This window comes from Pinus tabuliformis, chromosome 4_1 (assembly GCF_031772625.1).
Source record: "Pinus tabuliformis cultivar Carrire ecotype Pingquan chromosome 4_1, CPIR1, whole genome shotgun sequence".
Taxonomy (NCBI): domain Eukaryota; kingdom Viridiplantae; phylum Streptophyta; class Pinopsida; order Pinales; family Pinaceae; genus Pinus; species Pinus tabuliformis.
Window position 1 is genome coordinate 223,920,955 of NC_142303.1, and position 20,830 is coordinate 223,941,784.

The 20,830-nt window shown below is 40.5% G+C and overlaps 1 protein-coding gene across 1 annotated transcript in view; it reads right to left on the reverse strand.

Annotated features, from left to right (window-relative positions):
* Positions 1-367: 367 nt before the first annotated feature.
* LOC149175045 ((+)-3-carene synthase 1, chloroplastic-like) overlaps positions 368-20,830 on the reverse strand; it is a 60,187-nt gene continuing 39,724 nt past the window's right edge. Inside the window, exons 6-10 of the mRNA XM_089422739.1 lie at positions 1,823-1,918; positions 1,517-1,732; positions 1,266-1,404; positions 901-1,149; positions 368-800 (exon numbers count right to left, since the gene is read on the reverse strand). Coding sequence (XP_089278865.1) covers positions 501-800; positions 901-1,149; positions 1,266-1,404; positions 1,517-1,732; positions 1,823-1,918 — 1,000 coding nt within the window. The 3' untranslated portion in view covers positions 368-500. The remainder of the gene's footprint in view (positions 801-900; positions 1,150-1,265; positions 1,405-1,516; positions 1,733-1,822; positions 1,919-20,830) is intronic.

The window sequence follows — 20,830 nt, forward strand, 5'->3', positions numbered from 1 at the left end:
CACATGACTGAGGGAATATACAGGTTGCACTTACCGCACAATAGTAGCGCGTTCCCTTTATTGAGTGTGAACTTATATTTATGCCCAGTTCCGCTTCCCGTGGGAGTTATAATATGTGGAGCTCGAATCGTCTGAAAAAGTCTTTATCTGCCTCTATAGATAGTTTGTAATCTTTTATGGCTATGTGGATTCTGAACAGTTCATAAAAGGTGTTTAGTTTAAGCAATAAAATGTGTGTATAATTTGTTGTTGTGTTTGCGCTTTGGATATCCTATTTTGTAATGTGATCTGTCTTATGTTGTGCTAACACTCAAGTCCACCAGAATTTTAATAACAATTAAGTAAATTATATTGTTGATAACTGTATTCACTGAGCATGGCTCCGAGATGCCATTGCAATCTCAACGATTGAAATAGTCTGAAAAGTACAACAATAGCCTAAACCTAAACCTAGACTAGTTATAACCAACTTAATGTAAATCTGATATGTTGATATGTGGTTACATAGGCACAGGTTCAAGAACGGTTTTGATCACCAAATCCTTAGTTTCAGCGCTGGCAACGCTGTAGCCATCTCGGTGATTGTAGAAGTGATGGAAACCTCTGCTTATTTCAAAAGCATGTTTCTTGGAAGAGATTGGAGCAATGCTGTCCGGTCTAAGAAGCTCCCAATTTAATTTCTTAATAATGTCTTCGATCATGCCGTTGATATGATGGAGAGCATCTTCCTGTGTTGATCCGGGATTTTCTTTCATATAGCACGATATACACGAAGCTTCTTCTCCACGAGCACTGTCCGCCTGCGTTTGCCATGCCAATGTCATAAATATTGTGTGCGGCAAAATTCAATAGGAGCATCTCGCATTGGCATTTCATTTGACGTAGGAGGTTTAGTGTTACCTGGTAACATCGCGTATCACCTCGTAATCGAAGGATGGAACATGCATAATCATTGAACTTGGACGGAAAGTCAATTTCCTGCAGGATATGATGAGGAAGTGGAATGTCCAATGTGAGTATCGGTTGCAATGTCGCTATGCGATGACCAGAACTAATTTTCCCGTTCTCGAAGTACTCCTGAAACGTTGGAAGATAACCAGTGGAGATCCACTCTGCCTCTTTAAGATACGAAGAAATATAAGCTTCCAACTGCACGCGCACAGAAAATTAGCGAATCACTATCCAGTGAAATAAAATGCATGGCATAGACTACTTAATTTGTTTGTTCAAATTTATGCATATGTAGTATTTATTATTGTCCATACAGCCTGTCGAACATAGTTCAGTGTGTCTCGGCCTTGTGATTTCTGCGCCTCTCGCGCCATTTCATTTACGGTTTCGTAAAGCACCATGTACACTCCTTTCATATATTTTGGAAGACACTCAGTCGCGGACGGATCCCATCTGATCATACGTCGGTACACAAATTTAATTTTTTTTGTCAAGTGGGTCAGTTTTGTTCATATCGTATCATTGAAAATATATTTGAAAATATCATTGAATTGATCATCACCACCTCTTAACTGCAGCTGTGAAGAGTTGGAGCTCCTCCATTGTTCCGAAGGTGTCGTAAATATCATCCAAAATCGTGATAAGATGACACATTTTGACAAAGCTCAGTCTGAATGCGGCATGTTTAGCCTCCATGTCAATGCCACTTACCAAAGCGTAGAATTCCACGTAACGATGTCGGGTGAAGGTTAGTTCAGGGGAACCCGATTCTTTCCACCATCTACAAATACAAATGAAATGTATTTTACTTTGTTCATCACTCAAAATCCATTTCGACAATGAGAAATATATAAAATGATGAGATTACCACCTCCAGAGACATTGTAGCTCTTTCTGTTGTACAGAGTGGAAGATATTGAACTCCAATTTCGCAAGTTCTAAAAGTTTCTTGGTGTTCACAGGCGTTCTGAAAGTCAATTCAAAATTTAAAATGGAAGTACTTATCAGGAGCAGATTTCTTTGATAGAAGCTAGAAAATCATGATACCAAGTGCCACTTGTCAACAACACCGTGAACTGGCCTAATTAATTAACAAAATACGAACGATAATGCAAGTTAATAGAATTACCACCCATATAACAGAGTTTTGGACACAATTTCATTCACGATGTTTTGCATGATCTATCTTGAAAAACTGATGGAGGCAGTTCAGTTTTTCTCTGTAGAGCTGCTTCATGCTCACAATTTTCCATTGCATTCGTTTCCCAAAACAGAAAGTATATAAGCGATAATTCATTAAATTAGGAAAATCATGTTATTCAAATGGAATGGTTATTCGAAAAATGTTAAGGAGGAAAACTCTCAAGTGTCATCGTGACGAAATCCTCTCACTCTTTTACATTACTTTAATTTACTTGTGCAAATCATTAGGCAATTAATAAAATAAAAGGACGAGGAGTATTTTGAAAAAAGATTTCCGAGGGATATTTTAAATGAACTTTTCCATTTATTTAGTTTTTCTAACTTTGGGATATTTTGGAAAGTTAAATATGGAATATGTTTAATTAAAAAATAAATAAATAATAGGAATCATATATATATAAATTTCTTTTATGTTATTTTCTAATTAAAACAAAGTGCAATAAATTAAAAATATATATTTAAATGGATATTTTTTATAATTTATTGATAATATCAATACTTCCAAAATATAATTATAAGTGACATATTTTGTTAGAAATATTCACTTTTTGTTATAATTGAATATCAAAATATTTAAACAATAACATCACATCAAAGAAACACAAGATTTATATATAAAACAATTTATTTACATTATAATACAAATTTTAGTTTACAAGTTACAACTCCGAAGGGTTACAATCCCAAGATAACTATCAATCCCAAGATATCTACCAGACTCTATTGAAAGAAGGAGCTACAACTGTTGGGCCTGGGATCCCCCCCAAGGCAAGTTTTGGGGCTTAAAGCCCAAGTTTTGACTAAGTCCATTATAAAAACTCTACGATTTGTGGGTGCGGAGCGTGAAGTTGTAATAGAGTCATAGGGTTGTCTGCCCTCATATTTGTAATGTAATGTCGGTTTGAGAGATCTACCCATGGTCCGTGGACCATGGAATTGTGTAAATAAAGAAAGGCTCTAAGTGTAAAGATATCAATCAAAGAAAAAGGGTCGAAGAAAATCAATCCATGAAGCATTGAGTCGAAGTGTAGAGTTTTGTCTTTAGGTCGTAGAGTAGGAGAAGGCTCTGCAGCTGAGTGCGCAGAGGCCTAGTAGTCTGCAGCTAAGTGTGTGGAACCCTGCAGCTGAATGCACAGGGCTGGTTGAGTCTATAACCGTTGGAAGCATTAATAAAGAAAACTGTTACCATAATTCTTTATACCTTTTCTTGTTTTATGCATTGAAGTATATTGGGTATGAATTGCAAGTTTACTGTTTCTTTACGGTGCGAACTTATATTTTGGAAAGAAATTGAAGGTTGGTTGGACAGGGGAATTCACAAGTTCGCAGCACAAGAGAACGGGAATCCATGACTATCAAAAGAAGAGTGGTTAGACCGCTACCTGTACACAAACATCCGCAAAATTTTCTTCGCATCTTTCCCTATTGAGTTGTACGAGTGGATCGCGAAGTTAGCAGATAACCAAGGAAGGTGCAAGCTTAACAGTCCTATTGTGTGGACCCCAGAGTTGGTGCACATATTAGAAGCATTGGAGGATAAGATTGCACGCGTTGTTGATCACTGCCTCGATCAAATTATAGGAAGGTTTATTACTGAGTTCGTCGTAGATACTTCAGTCAGCTATAACGAGGTAGTGTGACGCTTCCTCAAAGGGCAGCAAGGTAAGTACGTTAAGTCTTTGAACACTTGGATTAAAATGCTATTGTGTGAAAAGAGGATTATCCAAATACATTGATGCTTGAGGCTACGCGAAGTGGGAGAATTTACGGAAATGAAGGTAGTGCAAAACTAGAAACTAGCCCCTTGATTTCACCTCCACGAGGGGACGAGGAGGAGCTCGCGAAGGTCTCACCAAGAAGTGTGATCAATTTGATAAGGCAGAGGATTCCGCGCATACCACCCCCACCCACACCACCACCAGTTTCACCGCCTTCATCCCCATCTTCACCCGTACCACCTTCGCCACCACCGCGAAGCAATATGGCAGGCGCGATAAAGTTGTCGGTGTTCAAGGGAGTAGGAAATGAAGATCCAGACCAGTTTTGGTTCATGATAAACATTGTATGGGAAGCACAGGGAGTTACAGATGAAAATATAAAGAAAGCGAAGTTGGTCAGTGCTTTGTAGGATTGTGCACTGACCTGGTATATTAAGCATTCTAATGACAATATGAATGTGGGGATCGCGAATATCCAAATTGTGCTGAACAAAGAATTTAGCAGGCTGAAGTCAAAGGCGCAATCGATCATTAGGTTTAAGGAGATCATGATGCTACCAGGTGAGACTCCTTGGGAATTAGATCAGAGACTGAAGTGCACAATTCACGAAGCTAATATGACTTTGACGGATGGACAACACCACGAATGGTTTGTAGCATCACTAACGCCACATTTAAGGAACGCACTATCACAACAAAGGTTAAAAACTCATGCAGAGGCCTTGGAGATTGCGATGAGGCTGCATGAGACCCCGATACAGGATCCTAACCTAGGAGTTCAGCAGATCCACACGCAGTTGAAAAACTTATGCCTTGAGATGCAAAGTCTGAAACAGGACAGGACAACTCACCCAGAAGTGCGCGAAGAGGTATGGTGTGTTAAATGTAAGGGTCAGGGTCATGACAAGGACCACTGCCCAGTGTTCACGAATTACCTTGTAGGAGGAGGATCGATGTCGTTAAGACCAGAGGCAAAAGTAGGACCTAGCACGGTGCCTTCTTTGTGGTGCGCGATTTGTCAAATAGGAGGAAATCATGCTATGAACAACTACCATTTGTTGCAGAAGTACACACAAGATTCGCAACAATTGTTCTGTAATTTTTGTAGATCGGTTGGACACAATGAGCGCACCTGTAGAAGCTATGAGCTGATGATGGATAGGACTTCCACCTACAGAGTTCAGGCCAAAACGCGGCCCCTTGACCGGAATGCAGGAGTGGTGTGAACTAGATTTCAGGGGCGCAGACGAGGCCGAGGTGGGGAAGGACCTGGAAGAGGTCACGGACAGTTGATATGTTACAATTATGGAGAGACAACACATTATGCCCATGATTGTACGAATCCTACACATCCATCATGTCTGTATTGTACCTTGTTTGATCATGAGATGGAGGATTGTCACACATTGATAGCGAGCCTACGCGACAAGGGAGCACTCCAACCTCCCCCGACTCAGAACTTGCAAATGATGAGGTCTGAGCCGCGTGAGGAAGACCCTAACGTAAACATTGTGCTTTGAAGTGGAATTACGATAGGGCATGATAAAGGTAAGCAGCCAGAAGATAGTACTTGGGTTCGCAAGGCTCCGATGAAAGAACCAGAGTTTGATTTGGAGCGCACTAAGGAAACCTTCATGGAAGCAAGGAAGAGCTTTACTGATGCCTCCACTTCAACAAGCAAAGACAGACCGAAGCCAGAAATGGACCCATTAATGCTCAGGACATTCCTAGAAACATGCATGAAGCTACTGCGCGACAACAAGGCTGTAAAGGGATTGGAGGAACTCATAAATAGATGTGTTGGGACCGCGCCAGGAGAACCATGCGTAGTCCAAAAGATTGGAAAGCATGCGACGAGGACAGAAAGAGAAATGAGATTGACCGCGTAGATTGGAGAATATTAGACGGACCAAGTGATTCTGGATTTAGGATCGGACGTGAGCGTTTTGCCGAAGCAAACATGGGAGCGCAAAGGAAGCCTACGTTACAATGATCTCCTATCAAGCTACGAATGGCGAACCAACAAAATATCATACCTATGGGAGATTGCAGGGAATCACTGTGGATATTGATGGAGAAAGTGTGCTAGCAGACTTTGAAGTGATAGAGATTGTTGATGACAACAATCCCTACCCTGCGCTATTAGGAATAGATTGGGCCACTAACATGAACGGGGTGATAAATCTGAAGAAACACAGGATGATTTTTGAAAAAAGTCTCTACACGTAGTCGTACCTTTGGACACTGCAAAAGGATCATGCTACATGGAGCCAGTGCGTGACTATAAAAGCGACAATGACTTAGACTGCATCTACAAGATAACTGCAGAAGAGAAAGACCGAGTAAATCCCACCGCGGATGGACAAATCTCATGGGAGCACGAAAGCTCCTGTACATCGGATTCTAATGAGGGAATAGAGTGATGGCAGAACCGGTTGCATGAGGTGACCACGTTGATCACAAGATCGTTGCGCTACATATTGACAGAAGTGAGGGATCTACCTACTTATGATGGGTTAAGCGAGGTAGATTCTTTCTTGAATAAATTCGAAAGAGAGGTGCCAGAACAACAACATTTCGAGGCTTTGAAATGGGTACTACGTGCTATGCCCACGAGGTGGTGGGGTACGAACCAAGGAAGCTTTGAGGATTGGTGCGAATGCATGCAAATGATGCGCATGCGTCTTGGGAAGCCTCAGATGCGACTAACAAACAAGAATGATGGATGGGATGATCTGCACACGCATTTGTCCAGGTGAGCATAGGCATATGGTAAACAACTTGCGCAGATGCACATGGACTTCGCGTTTCGGAACACGGTCAATAAGTAGGTGTTGGCGAGGCAATCGCGTGAACAGTCCCTCCAGTTGGGGCAACGAACTGTGGAAAGAATGAGTGTGTAGAAGGTTACCCATGTAGAAGCCTTTAACTGAGTGTGCAAAGCATTGGATAGGGTATATAATGCGTAGCGTAGTGATTGGGACCTGCGCGTACCAGCAGTTCTATTGGCCTATAAGACAACATGCAAGAAAATGATGGGGCAAACACCTTCTAGGGTGGCCTATGGAGCAACCACTGTAGTCCAAATAGAGTACAATATGCCTAGTCTACGCGTAGCAGCGCCCATAGATATGATGGTTCGTGGAGCCTTGGAAGAAGGAATAGCACAGCTGAATGAAGAAGAACGTTTGGGACTTGAGGAAGAAATCCAACAAGGTGATCTTAGGCTCCAAGACCTCATCAAAGAAGGAGTGCAGCTTGATGAGCCTCATAAATGGGTAATTATATGGGCTCATTTTGCCTTGTAACATAGTTAAATCAACCATTCTCTTAGCTTATTGCATGTTTTTTTATTATATTTATGCTTATGGAGTGAGTTGAGTTAGTTATGATGCCATGAGGTCTAATATGTGTTTAATGCAGATTTTTGTTGAATTTTGAAGACAAAGTCAAAGATTCAATGGACAATTGGCAGCAATAATTTGAAGTGGACAAAGGAGAGGATTTATAGGAGGGAATCCCCCTCATTTATTACTCCCCACTTTGAATTCCCCTTCATGCAGCTCGGAGTACAAACAACCAAATCAATGCAATAGGAGGCATCCAAGCAAGTGGAGGATAACTTATGTTTATCTCGAGTTTTGGGAGCCAAGCCTCCTTGATTTTGAGGAAGCTGTTGAGAGGTTCAGTTGTATAAGTAGAGAGGCCCAAGGCCTTACTAGGGTCAAATTTTTGTCAGATTTTTGTTGTACTTTTGCTATTGTAACACTCTGCTCAACTTCAAGCTTACTTTTGTGGACAGTTTCATGTAATCCTATTATTGTTTTGATAATAAATATGATATCCTTTTTGAGCTAGCACTGAGTTACCTCAGAGGCCTGAATCTCTTGGGTTAGGGCCCAATCCAAGCAGCTAAGCTCCTCTTTGTTTGTATTTACATGCTTTGTTTCAGTTTATGGATTAGTTGCTGTTAGATGAATTTCTTTCTTGGTTAAGAATAGGTTGCTTTTGGTGATTTAGAAGGTTGTTTCCATTTGTGTTTTCTATAGTAGGTTAAGCAGTGATAGAAATAAGATTCAAAAGGCTAGCAATAGTGCCTTGGCCTCTTTCCTTCCCTTTGGGACCATGAACTGAGGCAAAGACCCTATTGCTGCCCCAAAAACACAAATTTTCCATCTCCATAGGATTTCTAGTGTCTGCAAGTTTGTTAGAAGGTTAATGCTTTGCTTTAGATCTCTTCCACCATGCTCATTTCTGTCTTTGCAATAAGTCTTCTTCCATGGTTTCTCTCCTTGTAACATTTTTCAGCATTTACTTCCATAGCTCATAATTTAGACTAGCTTGATGCAAAATTCTATTTTTTGATGTACTCATTTCCTTGCTTACTTGATCTCATTGGTTGATTGTCAGTTCTTTTGCAATAGATATCATCTCACAACAGGTCAGCCCATTAGCCATCACATTCTCTCCCTGATCCATGCCCCACAGGTCGCCCAAAGTTCACCTCAAATCTGCCTTAGTTTTCTGCATTTTTCCATAGGATTTCTTCCTCTCTCCCAATCATCTTTCCCTCTCCTAGTGACCTTTAGTGGACCCTAGGTGCCCTACCACATCATCCCAACCTTCATCTACCTTTTCCACCCACTCTCACACCTTCAAAACCTTCAAAACTGCTCTCAGCATCCTCCTGTAGATCCCCTGTGTCCTCCTATAGATTTTCCTGTAAGCTTTCTTTTGAGGGCCGAGTGTGGGAAAAGCCTCCAAAAGGCCACCCGAGACCTCCTAGGACCCATATACACCATACTACATCTCCTCAAACTCCAAAGTCGCCCTTCAACACCACCTATTCGCTTCCACCTTCACACACAATAAAATACATGCATGTCAAGTTCACATAAAAATACATAAAAATCCAAAAAGATGTTTTTTGCTCATTTACTTCTAGAAATAGCTTGAATAGATGTTGTTTACTTCCTTGAGTAGTTAATGGCATTCATTTCATATTCTTCATAGTGCTTTTTTCAAAAGTAGGATTAGTTGGTTAAGTAGGGTTTGCTAGGTTTACTTTACATTTCAGTCATTTTCCTTTCTGCAATTAGAGTAGCCTCTGTAGAGTAAGCTTTCGTTTCTTTCATCACATATAGAGCTTCTTCTCGAATCCATAGAAGTTGGCTTGAGCTCCTAGTGATATTACGCCAGCTGACCAAGTGACAACCTGTAGTAAGAACTAGTACTTGTGCATATAGCGCCGTCGTCTCCAAGTTTGTTACGAACTACTGGGTTGATAAAAGTAATGTAGGCAGCCTAGGAGTTACAGCATTATTGCTGCAATACTAGTGCTCACCACTTTTTGGCGCCATTGCCGAGGAAGCGTCAAAGTATTCTGTGATTACTGCTTTATTCTATTTTCTATCGCAACATTCTGCTAAATAGTTTATTTTAGCAAAAGTAGAATAGTCATTTCTTTCAGCGTCTACATTTCCTTGCTTTCCTTTTCAATTCTGTAAATTTGTCATTTATTTCAAGTTTTGCATTTCCTTGCTTTCCCTTTCAATTCTGCAAATTTCATTTCAGTAGTTGCAATTTGTTTTGTTCAATCCATTTCAGTTTTGCAGGTACAATCAGTGTGAAAAAAAAAACAAAAGCCAACCAAAAAGATTTCCTTTCATGCATCATAGGAATAGAGATAATTCAGGAAAATTCTTGCCCAACACCCCCACTACCTCACACAGTGAACCTTCTCTCTTATTTGGTGACAGTGATCAAGAAAAACCTTTAGGTGATCCACCAGAGATATTTGAAGAACCTATAGGGGAAGAAGAAGAAGAAAACATCCCTCCTAAACCAATGGCTGAAAACAAAAATGTTGGGGGGAATGGAGAGAGAATAGAGGGTACCTTTCCCATTATCAAGACCAATGGAGACACCAAAATGAAAAATATAAGCCCTTCAGCCCTACCTCACTTCCATGGTTTGACTATAGAAGATCTTGACACCTTCTTGTTTGAGTTTGTTGTCATCTGTCAAACCTATGACTATGCATAAGATGAGCAAAAGTTGAAACTATTCCCTTCTAATATCAAGGATGCAGCATTGCGCTAGTTCATGGGGTTACCTAGCAATAGCATCACAACTTGGGCTCAAATGCAGCAGGCCTTTAATGAAAAATATCGAGACTACTGTAGGTCAAAATATACCAAAGAAGAAATCTTTCCAATGACCATGGGAAGTGATGAATCCTTGGAAGATTATGAAGAGAGGTTCTAGCTCAGCTACAAAAGGGCCAGGTGTACACTTGACCCTGAATCTCTGAAATTTGTCCTGCTTAGGGGAATTCCGAAAGACCTTCTAGACACCCTCTATCTGTTGGTTGGGGGAGACATCTACCAACTATCTTATGAGGACATAAAGACTATTTTTAGAAACCATTCTAGAGTAGCCAGAAAGAAAGGTAGGGGGGTCAACCCATAGCCAGTACCTCCTCTTCCAATTCATCCATTAAAGGTGAAATTGGAAACATGCTGGAAGACTTCAAAAGTGAGATGCTGCAAACTCTTGCCATGCAAATGGATACCTTGGATATCAAAAGGAAACAAGAGGAAGCAGAGAGGGCTTTAGTCATATTTTGTCCTAGATGCACCAAGAGGCATCCTAAGAACGAATGTCCATTGAACTCTATAGAGGTTTGTTCAGTCTATGAAGAAGATCATTCTAAAGATAAGTTCCCTTCCTTGCCCAGACTTAAAGCTATATACCAAGGGGCGGAAAAAGCCACTAAACCAATCTATTTCATGAACCAAAGGAGACCGCATGGACCTAGACCATATTGACAGGGGATGCAAGGGACATCTCAGGCATACTACAACCCCAACCAAGTCACTTCCGTACCTTCTTGGGGCCCTCTTGCTCATCCTTCTTGGTCCACGCCTCCTCCTTGGTCCTTCCCATCTCACTATCATGCCCAACTAGCTGCTCATTCTTTTCAATCCTATGTTCAGCTGCAACCTCAGTGGAATGCATCTCATCAGGGGTGGAGGCCCCAGTACAACTCTCCTCCCACTCTTTTGCCTCCACCACCTACTCAACCACAACCATTACCTTTTGCTCCACCAAGGCAACCCCAAATGCTTGCCCAGCCGAACCTAAACCCAAACAACAAATAGGCTTAGCAAGTATATAGTGGGGAACCATCATGCCCAACTTATGCTGTGGAGACTCAGGAGATTAACCTGCGATCTGGGGAAGGTTCTCCTAGATAGCCAACCTCCACCTAGGGAGGTTGAGGAAGTTAAAGAGGAAAGTGAACCTATAGCAATTCCACCCTTTCCTGAGAGACTATCTGGGACAACATAGCCTACCCCAGAAGAAACTAAACTTCTGGGAGAATTGAAACAGTTATGTGTGAAGATACCACTTCTCCAAACCATAAAAGGCGTGCCTATCTACAATAGGTTGATCAAAGATAAGTTCTTTAGGCATCCAAGAAGGCGCAAGAGAGATGCCCCAACCATTAATGTCATACAACAACTGTCCAACTTGATGTTGGGGTAGGTAATCTGTCTGAAATATCTTGACCCTGGAAGCCCAGTAGTTTATGTCCACATCAATGGCACCATGATCCCACATATCTTGATTGATTTGGGAGCTACCATTAATGTGATAACAAAGGACACAATGCTCAAACTTAACCTCCAGGGCTCGTTGAGGAAAACCACGACAGTACTGCAACTAGCAGACCGCTCCACCGTGACCCCTGAAGGGATTGTGGAAGATGTGATGGTCTCCATTGATTCTTGGGGTTACCCTGCTGATTTCTTAGTTCTCTAGCCAAAGGAAAAGCTCACTGGGTGTCCTCTCATCCTGAGAAGACCCTGGTTGGCTACTGCCAATGGCTAAATCAGCTGTCAAGATGGGAACATGACCATCAAGAATGGGCATATGTCCAAGCAGTTAATCATATACCCTCCTACCCAACCCTTGCTAGAACATGATCTACCTCTCTGGTTGGAGGAGCAGGATGAGGATGAAGTCTATTATGCACCACTTTTTGCATTAGAAACTTCCATGGGGATAAAACTGCAAGATGAGGACAATATGATTGAAAATTTGATTCAGAATCCACCCCCCAGTGTCTTACCATTAGAGGACATAGTGAGAGAAACCCAAAACAACCCCTTAACTAATCTTTGTGTGGCCGACTTGACCTCTCTCCATGTTAAGAATATAGAGTTCGGCCCAGAAAGAACCTTGAAAATCAATCCATCCCTATCCACTTCCCAGGAGAAGGAGCTGTGCAGCTTATTGAGAAAACATTTAGATGCCTTCACCTGGAGTTATAAGGAGATGAAGGGAGTGCACCCTTCAGTATGTACTCATCATATATACATTAAAGAAGATTGCAAACCAGTCAGGAAGCCTCAAACGAGGATGAATCCAGCACTTAAAGACATTGTTAAGGAAGAATTGCAAAAATCACTGGATGCAGGATTCATCTACCCCATCTCTGATAGTGAATGGGTCTCTCCTTTGGTGCTAGTGCCAAAGAAAAATGGCAAGTGGAGAATCTATGTCAACTATAGGGAATTGAACAAAGCTACTAAAAAGGACCATTTTCCTTTACTATTCATAGATCAAGTGTTAGATGGTCTGGCGAGGAAAAAGTTTTTCTCCTTCCTAGATGGGTTTAGCGGGTACAATTAGATTCAAATCAGCCCAGAAGACCAAGATAAGACCACTTTCACTTGTCCTTGGGGTACCTTTGCATACCGGGTCCTTTTGGTTTGTGTAACGCTCCAGCCACATTCCAAGGAGCGGTACTGAGTATATTCTCCGAATTAGTTCATGATGCAGTAGAAATATATATGGATGATTTTACTCCTTATGGTTCTGATTTTCAAGAAGCTTTATCTAACCTAGGAAAAGTTCTAGACAAGTGTATTGAGATGAACCTGTCCCTTAGTCCAGAAAAATGTGAACTTTTTATGACTGAAGGGACCGTGCTAGGTCATGCAATATCTCAACAAGGATTGCAGGTGGACCCCAACAAAATTTCCATCATCCAAAGGGTCCCACCTCCACAAAAGGTGAGAGATGTCAGAAGTTTCCTAGGCTTAGTTGGGTATTACTGAAGATTCATTAAAGATTTCAACAAGCTAGCCTCTCCTTTGTTTGGCCTTTTAGGTAAAGATGTTGAGTTCATATGGTCTGAGAACTGTCACGAAGCCCTAGATACCTTGAAGAGCAAGTTAGTAACTGCCCCAATTCTCAGAGGCCCAAACTGGACCCTACCCTTTCACATTCACACAGATGCCTCAAAAAAAGCAATAGGAGCAGCCTTAGGAAAAATTGATGAAAAGTTACCTTATGCCATATACTTTATAAGCAAAAATTTGTCAAAGGCAGAGTTAAATTACACAATGACCGAGAAGGAACTCCTAACTGTTGTGCATTCTTTAAACAAATTCAGACATTAAATCATAGGCTATCAAACCTTCATGCACACTGATCATGCTGCAATTAGATATTTGATGAACAAACCAGATGTAAATGCTCACATTATTAGATGGTTTCTTTTACTACAGCAGTTTGATCTAACCATTATTGATAAGCTTGGTAAAGAAAATGTTGTTGCTGAATTTTTGTCTAGAGTAAATTTGCCTGCAGATGAAAAAGGAATGGTGGATGACCAAATGCTAGATGAACATATGTTTTCTATTTCAGTACTCTCTCCATGGTTCGCTGAAATAGCAAACTACTTGGTTTCAGCATAGTTTCCACCACACTTGTCCTCAAAAGAGAAGAGCAAGATAGTAAGGAAAAGCACCCCTTTCACCTAGATTGGGGGTAATCTCTTCAAACTTGGGCCAGATCAGATCTTGAGAAGATGTGTCAGGGAGGAGGTCTTTGACATTCTCCTGACTTGTCATGACAGCCTTGTGGAGGTCATTTTCCTGCAAAGAGAACTGCCTTCAAAATATTGCAAGCAGGCTACTATTGGCCCACTCTTCATCAAGATGTGAGGAGATACACCAGCCAATGTGATCGGTGTCAAAGGATGGGGAAACCTACTCCAAAGGATGAGATGCCCATGCAACCTCAAGTGACCTTTGAGCCATTTGAGAAGTGGGGCATGGACTTTGTGGGTCCTATCAACCATCCATCAAAACAGAAGCAATACATCATTGTGTGCACCGATTATCTGACAAAGTGGGCAGAAACAAAAGTAATCAAAGTAGCAACAAAGGAAAAAGTAGCTGAGTTTTTGAGAGAAAACATATTCTATAAGTTCGGGTATCCAAGAGAATTGGTCACAGATCAAGGCAGTCAGTTCACTTCCAATTTGATTGAAGACCTGCTCACACATCATAAAATCAAGCACAGGACTTCCACCCCTTACCATCCACAAGCCAATGGGCAGGTGGAAGTCACTAATAGAGCTTTGGAAGGAATTCTGACCAAGGTAGTGAGCAGCAGTAGAAAAGATTGGGTGGACAGATTAGTTGAGGCCAGCTGGGCCTACAACACAACATGGAAGACCACCATAGGGTTCACACCCTATGAACTGGTCTATGGGAAGAAGGCTTTGCTATCAATAAAATTTGAATTCAATACACTAGGGATGGCAGCTCAGCTGGACCTAGACCTCAGCCATGCACAGAAGGAAAGATTACTCCAGCTCAATGGATTGGATGAACAAAGATTGTAGACCCTTCTCCACACAGAGGTAGTTCATCTTCAGAGGAAGGTATGGCATGACAAAAATATCAAGGAGAAGCAATTCCAAGAGGCAGATTGGGCACTGCTCTATGATTCAAGGTATAAAGACTTCAAAGGCAAGCTAAGGACAAGATGGCTGGGACCCTCAACTGTGGAAAAATGCAATGACAATGGTTCAGTTCTGATCAAAACCATTGATGAGGAAGTCATCCCCATGCTTGTCAATGGACATAGGTTGAAAATTTACAAGAAGCCCCTCTCCAAGCAAGAATTCGTTGAATATCTGAATAAGACAGTGATGGTAGTGGAGCATGTCTTAGCCTCCACTTCACCCACTCACTGAAGAAACAGAAAAGAGAAATAAAAAAATAAGGACTCAAGTGAAAACCTCCATGAGGCGCTTGAGTCCCATTATTGGGTTGAAAACCTCTTCTGAGGCAGCCCAGTGATGCCAAAAACAAAAAAAACAAAAAAAGAGAGAAGAAAAAAAAATAAGATCCCTGGGTGAAAACCTCCCTTGGAGGTGCCCAGGGTAGGCAATTAGGGTGAAAACCTCCTTGAGGCGCCCTAGTTGTTTTCAAAAAAAATAAAAAAAAATTGAATTTTAATGTGCATTGTAGGTTTGCAAGAGGACCACAGGGAGCAAGAGAATATGCCACAGAGCCCTGACACTCACACCAGCACCTATTTCATCTCCTCCACACTCTTCTCCCTCATTTCTGACCTTTCTTCCACCCCACTGTGCTCTTTTTTGTAGAAACTATGTGTTCTACAGGAGGCCCTGTGTTTTCTACAGAAGGCCCCTGTAGGGATTACAGAGAGCCAGAAATGGTTCCAAAAAGTAGTTTGAGGGGCAGACAAGCTTTATAAAGGACATGTAAACCATCCTATAGCTATCAACCATCCTTTCCATCCATTCCACACCTGCATCACATCATCATCATCACTTTTTTCCCTTCCTGTCATAGAAAAACACAGAAAACCAGCTTTTAGTAAAAAAGAAAAAATAAGAGAATAAGTAGCACCACAAATCTCACCTGCAGCTTACCTAGTATCTCTCCATCTCCATCTACATCTCTGGCATCATCCTCACAACTCCCAGCACAGAAATAAGCTGAAATTTCAAAGGGAGAAGCAACTAAAGGAGCTCTTGTAGGAATTCTTGTAGCAGCTGATGTTGGCATTATGACACAGGTTTGGCGCTATGACACAGGTGTTGTCCTTGATGGCAACTCACTCAAATGACAGATCATAGTTTAGGCTCTCAGAATGAAGGAAAAAGAGATATATGCAGGTTCCTTTTAACCAAGTCGTGTATACACATGGGTTCGACGATCATAAGGCGCGTATACGTATGCACGCACTTTCATGCAAGGAAAAGCGAGTACATCTGGGAAATTTTTTTTTTTTTGGTCCATGGTATTTAGTCCTTGGTATTGGACCTATGGTTTTAGACCATGGTATCTCGTCTGAAGTGTTGAACCCAAGTATTGGGTCCATGGTATTGATTCTCTATGGTTTTGGACCATGGTATTGAGTAAGGCCTAAGACTATAAAAAGGGAAGGAGATCATTAGGAAAAGGCATTCACTGAAGTATTGAATATCTACTAAAGAGCATGATCTAGAATACTGGTGATTGGTTTGTGGAGCATAGATGGATCTGAATCAAGGAGGAACCAAAGTGCTAAAGAAGGATAAGTTCTATTGATGGGTCAAGATATTAAGGCTTGAATAGAAGTATCTTTGTGTGATTTTGATCTGTTATATTTGGCGCATGACTTGATCTATAAATATGATAATGTGGGTATAACTGATGTCTGAATAATTGAAAAGGGTAAGTTATCTTTTATAGATCTGTACGCAGGTTTGGCATAGCAAAGGCATGTATACACGCAAGTTCAGTAATTCAAAACCGTGTATATGCAGATTTGCCTTAATACAGAAGCGTATGCATGCAGGTTCCACATATTGAAGTAGCATACATCTCATAAAATATGTTTTAGCTACTTCTGTTTATTGCTGCAGTGTTCTGGGTTCAAGATTGGTGTCTGGTTACTGTTACTGTTTTCTGGGTACAGCATTCAGAGAAGTGACTATTTGATTCAGTTTTGTTTGGTGCAAAGGAAATTGGTTGATGCAGATAAATTTGATGCTTGATTGATGTATTGATGGATCCAGTCTGAAAATTTATGAAACATGGTCCCTAGAAGAAAGGAGAAGGTTGTAGCCTTCTGTAGGTCAGCACCTACATACTAGTACATTAGCTAGTACATGAGCTAAGGGGGTTGTAGCTCCCTTCCAGGAGAAGCTGGAGAACGAGAGAAGGTTGTAGCCTTCTGCATGTAGAAGCTTGCATACTGGAATAAGACTACACCAGTACAAAAATATTGTAAAAAGAAGTTTCTTATTAAAAGAAGATAGAGACGAATTGCAGCACGTGGTTTTCACCCACATTGGGTTTCCACCTTATATCTTGTGTTCATGTGTGTGATGATCTGTTTTGTTTTATTGTACCTATTTACTACTCTTAGGGTTAATGAAGTTCTGATGCACTGATTAAAGATCAACATTTAATGAATCATAAGTTTACTGATATACGCTGGTTGCTTTAGACACAGTTGCGTATATACGCAGTTTCCCATAACTGAAGTAGCGTATACAATTCTGATTGTGAAATGAAAATTAAGTGATTTGATAATACTGATTCACCCCCCACTCTCAGTATTATTTCCAACAATTGGTATCAGAGCAGGTCCTTCAGAAGAAGCTTGATCGCTTGAAGGAAGATCTATCATCATGAGCAACTACGAAAAAGAGGCATCGATCAGGCCACCAATCTTTGATGGGAGCAACTTTGTCTATTGGAAGGTAAGAATCACAACCTATCTTCAATCTCTTGGTATAGAAATTTGGGATATCGTGGAAGCAGGATACAAATTTCCATCAGCAACTCCTACAGATACGGCTGGTAAGAAGCAATATGAAACAAATGCAAAGGCTGTCAATACTCTATTAGGGAGTTTATCTCAATTAGAATTCATCAAGGTTATGCAGCTCAAAACCGCAAAAGAAATATGGGACAAGATCGTTCTGAGCTATGAAGGAGATGATCAGGTAAGATGTGAAAAACTACAAACTCTCTGAATTCAATATGAAAATCTCAAAATGCACAATGATGAAAGTGTGGCTAATTATTTCTTACATATAGATGAGATTGTTAATCGTATGAAAAAATTGGGTGAAGAGATAAAAGAAGTTACTTTGGTTGAAAAGGTTCTAAGATCTTTGTCTTCTAAGTTTGAATCAAAAGTTTCTGCCATAGAAGAAAAGTAGAATCTACAGAGCATTACCATGTCACAACTGCATGGAATCCTAACTGCTTTTAAAATGAGAAAAGGGGGACCATCAGATAGGAGAGAATTCGCATTCAAAGCTTCAGGAAAAGGAGATTACAATGAGTTAGGACATATGTCAAAAGGAGAGGAAGAATCAAACTTTGTCAAGAACCTTCAACGGGGTTCTGGAAGATTCAGAGGTAAGGTACCTCTCAAATTCTTTGCTTGGGGAAGAGTCAATCACTATGCAACCAAGTGTCCTCATAAAGATAAGCTTGACAAAGGTAAGTAACCAGTTAGATGGAACATAAAAACATAATGTAATTAAGAAGAGCTATTATACTCATGAAGACAGTGATGGATTTTCAATTAGTGATGAAGATGAACAATGTAATGATTATAGACCTTTGATCGCTTTTGAAGATGATGACTTCTTGGATGCTATAGATGAAGATGATCTCTATGAAGAAATTTCTAAACTTAAAATCTGTTTAGAAGAAAAGAGTATGATCATAGATACTCTGACATTCCAACTTGCTGAAAGGGAAAAACACAATGAAAAGTTAGAATGTGAAATTGTGGAACTTAGAAAAGATATTGAGAAAACAAAAGCTCTTAATCTTAGATTTGCTAAAGGATCTGAAACTTTAGATGAGATTATCAAAGTGCAGCATTCTCCTCTAATCAAGACAGGTCTTGGATATTCTGAAGAAGCATCTCAAGCACAGAAGCCATCCACCTCCAAAAGTTATCTTGATGCAGCAAGGAGAAGTGAACAGGTTGACAATCGACAACAAAGGCATAAAGCAGATCACCAGGTAAATCAGGGTCAATCTACTTCAAGGATGAACATAGATCACCAAGTAAATCGGGGGCAATCTACTTCAAGGATGAACAGAAGCTACAACCAACCGCAGGTAAATCATTCTCAATTTTCCTCAAGAATGAATGTCTATGGAAACTACAATCACCTAGACGATAGGTTTGATAATCGCAGGAATTTCTTCAATGGCCAATGTTTCTCTTGTCATAACTTTGGACACAAAGTAGCTCAATGTGTTGCCTACAAGACCATCATGACTAGAGAAGCACGAAATCAAAGGAGTGTGACTGGGATCATGAAAAGGACCTACAATAACTTTTCTGCTCTTGAAAATGAAATAGAATGTTCTATTTGTAACAACTTCGGTCATGAAGATTCTGAATGCAGGAGTAGGTTTTGGCAAACAACTCAGAAGGAGCAAGCTTCATTGAGTCCCAAAACATGGAGAAAGAAAGAACCACAACCAGAAAGATGTGGTATAGCCTTATATGCGGAAGGACAGGAAAATCAGTGGTACATCGACAGTGGATGCTCGAAACATATGACAGGTGATAAAGAAAAACTTCAGTCATATAGTGCCTTAGAAAAGGAAAGGAAGGTCTCATTTGGAAATGACACCCCTGCACTCATAAAAGGTAAAGGTTCTCTTCTTTTGAAAGAAAAAGGGAAAAGATGGAAATGTTATGTATGTTGATGGCTTAAAGCATAATCTATTGAGTGTCAGTCAAATGTGTGATTAAGGAAATGAGGTAATATTTCGATCAAATGGATGTATTGTTTGTGAGCTTGATACAGGAGAAACAATGGTCAAAGGCATAAGAACTCCAAATAATTTATACAAACTCAAAGGAGGAAAACAACAATGCTATCTAAGCAAGAATGATGAACATTGGCTATGGCACAGAAGATTGGGGCATCTAAGCTTATCTCAGATAAGGAAAGCATGCAAATATCAAGCGGTTTGTGATCTCCCTGACATCAGAATTCCAGACAATACAATATGCAAATCATGTCAGTTTGGTAAGCAAACCAGAACTAATTTCCTTGAGAAGGAAGGATCAGCTAGTAAGCCACTTGAACTTGTCCATACTGATTTATGTGGTCCATCCAGGAAAAAGTCACCTCGAGGAGAAGAATACTTCATATTGTTCATTGACAACTTTTCCAGGATGTGTTGGATAAGACTTTTGAAGCATAAAGATGAATCTTTCAAAAAGTTCAAAGCATTCAAAGCCTTGGTTGAAAACAAATCAGATCGTAGAATCAAATGCCTTAGGTCTGATCAAGGAGGGGAATTTACCTCGGATGAATTTTTTGATTTTTGTGAAGAACATGGAATAAGAAGGGAATTCTCTACTGCAAGGACTCCTCAGCAAAATTTAGTGGAAAGGATGAACATAACATTTCAACAAATGGCTCGTGCTATGCTTGATGAATCTGGAACTCCCGCAACCTTCTGGGGTGAAGCTACATTTGCTGCCATTACTATTCTCAACAAGACAAATGTCCAGGTGAACACCACTCAAACTCCTCATGAACTTTGGTATGGTAAAACTCCTACAGTAAAATACTTCAAAATTTTTGGAAGCAAATGTTACATCAAAAGGACTGATGAAAACCTCGGCAAGTTTGAACCTAGAGCAGATGAAGGCATTCTCCTTGGTTACTCTTCCCGAAGTAAAGGATATAAGTGTTACAATAAAAGACCTGGAAAAATTGTTGAAAGTATTGATGTGGTGGTTGATGAAGTAGGAAACAATCCAAGGCAGGTAAAATCCGAAGATTTCAAAGATGATGAGGACTATCCTTCAACATCAAATCAGACTAATGATGAAGAAGAAACCTATGAGGCACCAAAATAACAGATAAGGGTAGAAGAAAAGACTCCATCCAGGTATGTCCAAAAGAATCATCCAGAGACTCAACAGAAAGAGGCAGGTGTACAAACAAGAAGAACTATTTCAGAAGCTTCAAGCTATCTAGCATTGCTCTCCTCCACTGAACCATGAAATGTAAGTGAAGCATGCAAAGATGAATGCTGGGTCAAGGCCATGAATGAAGAACTTGAGCAGATTGAAAAGAC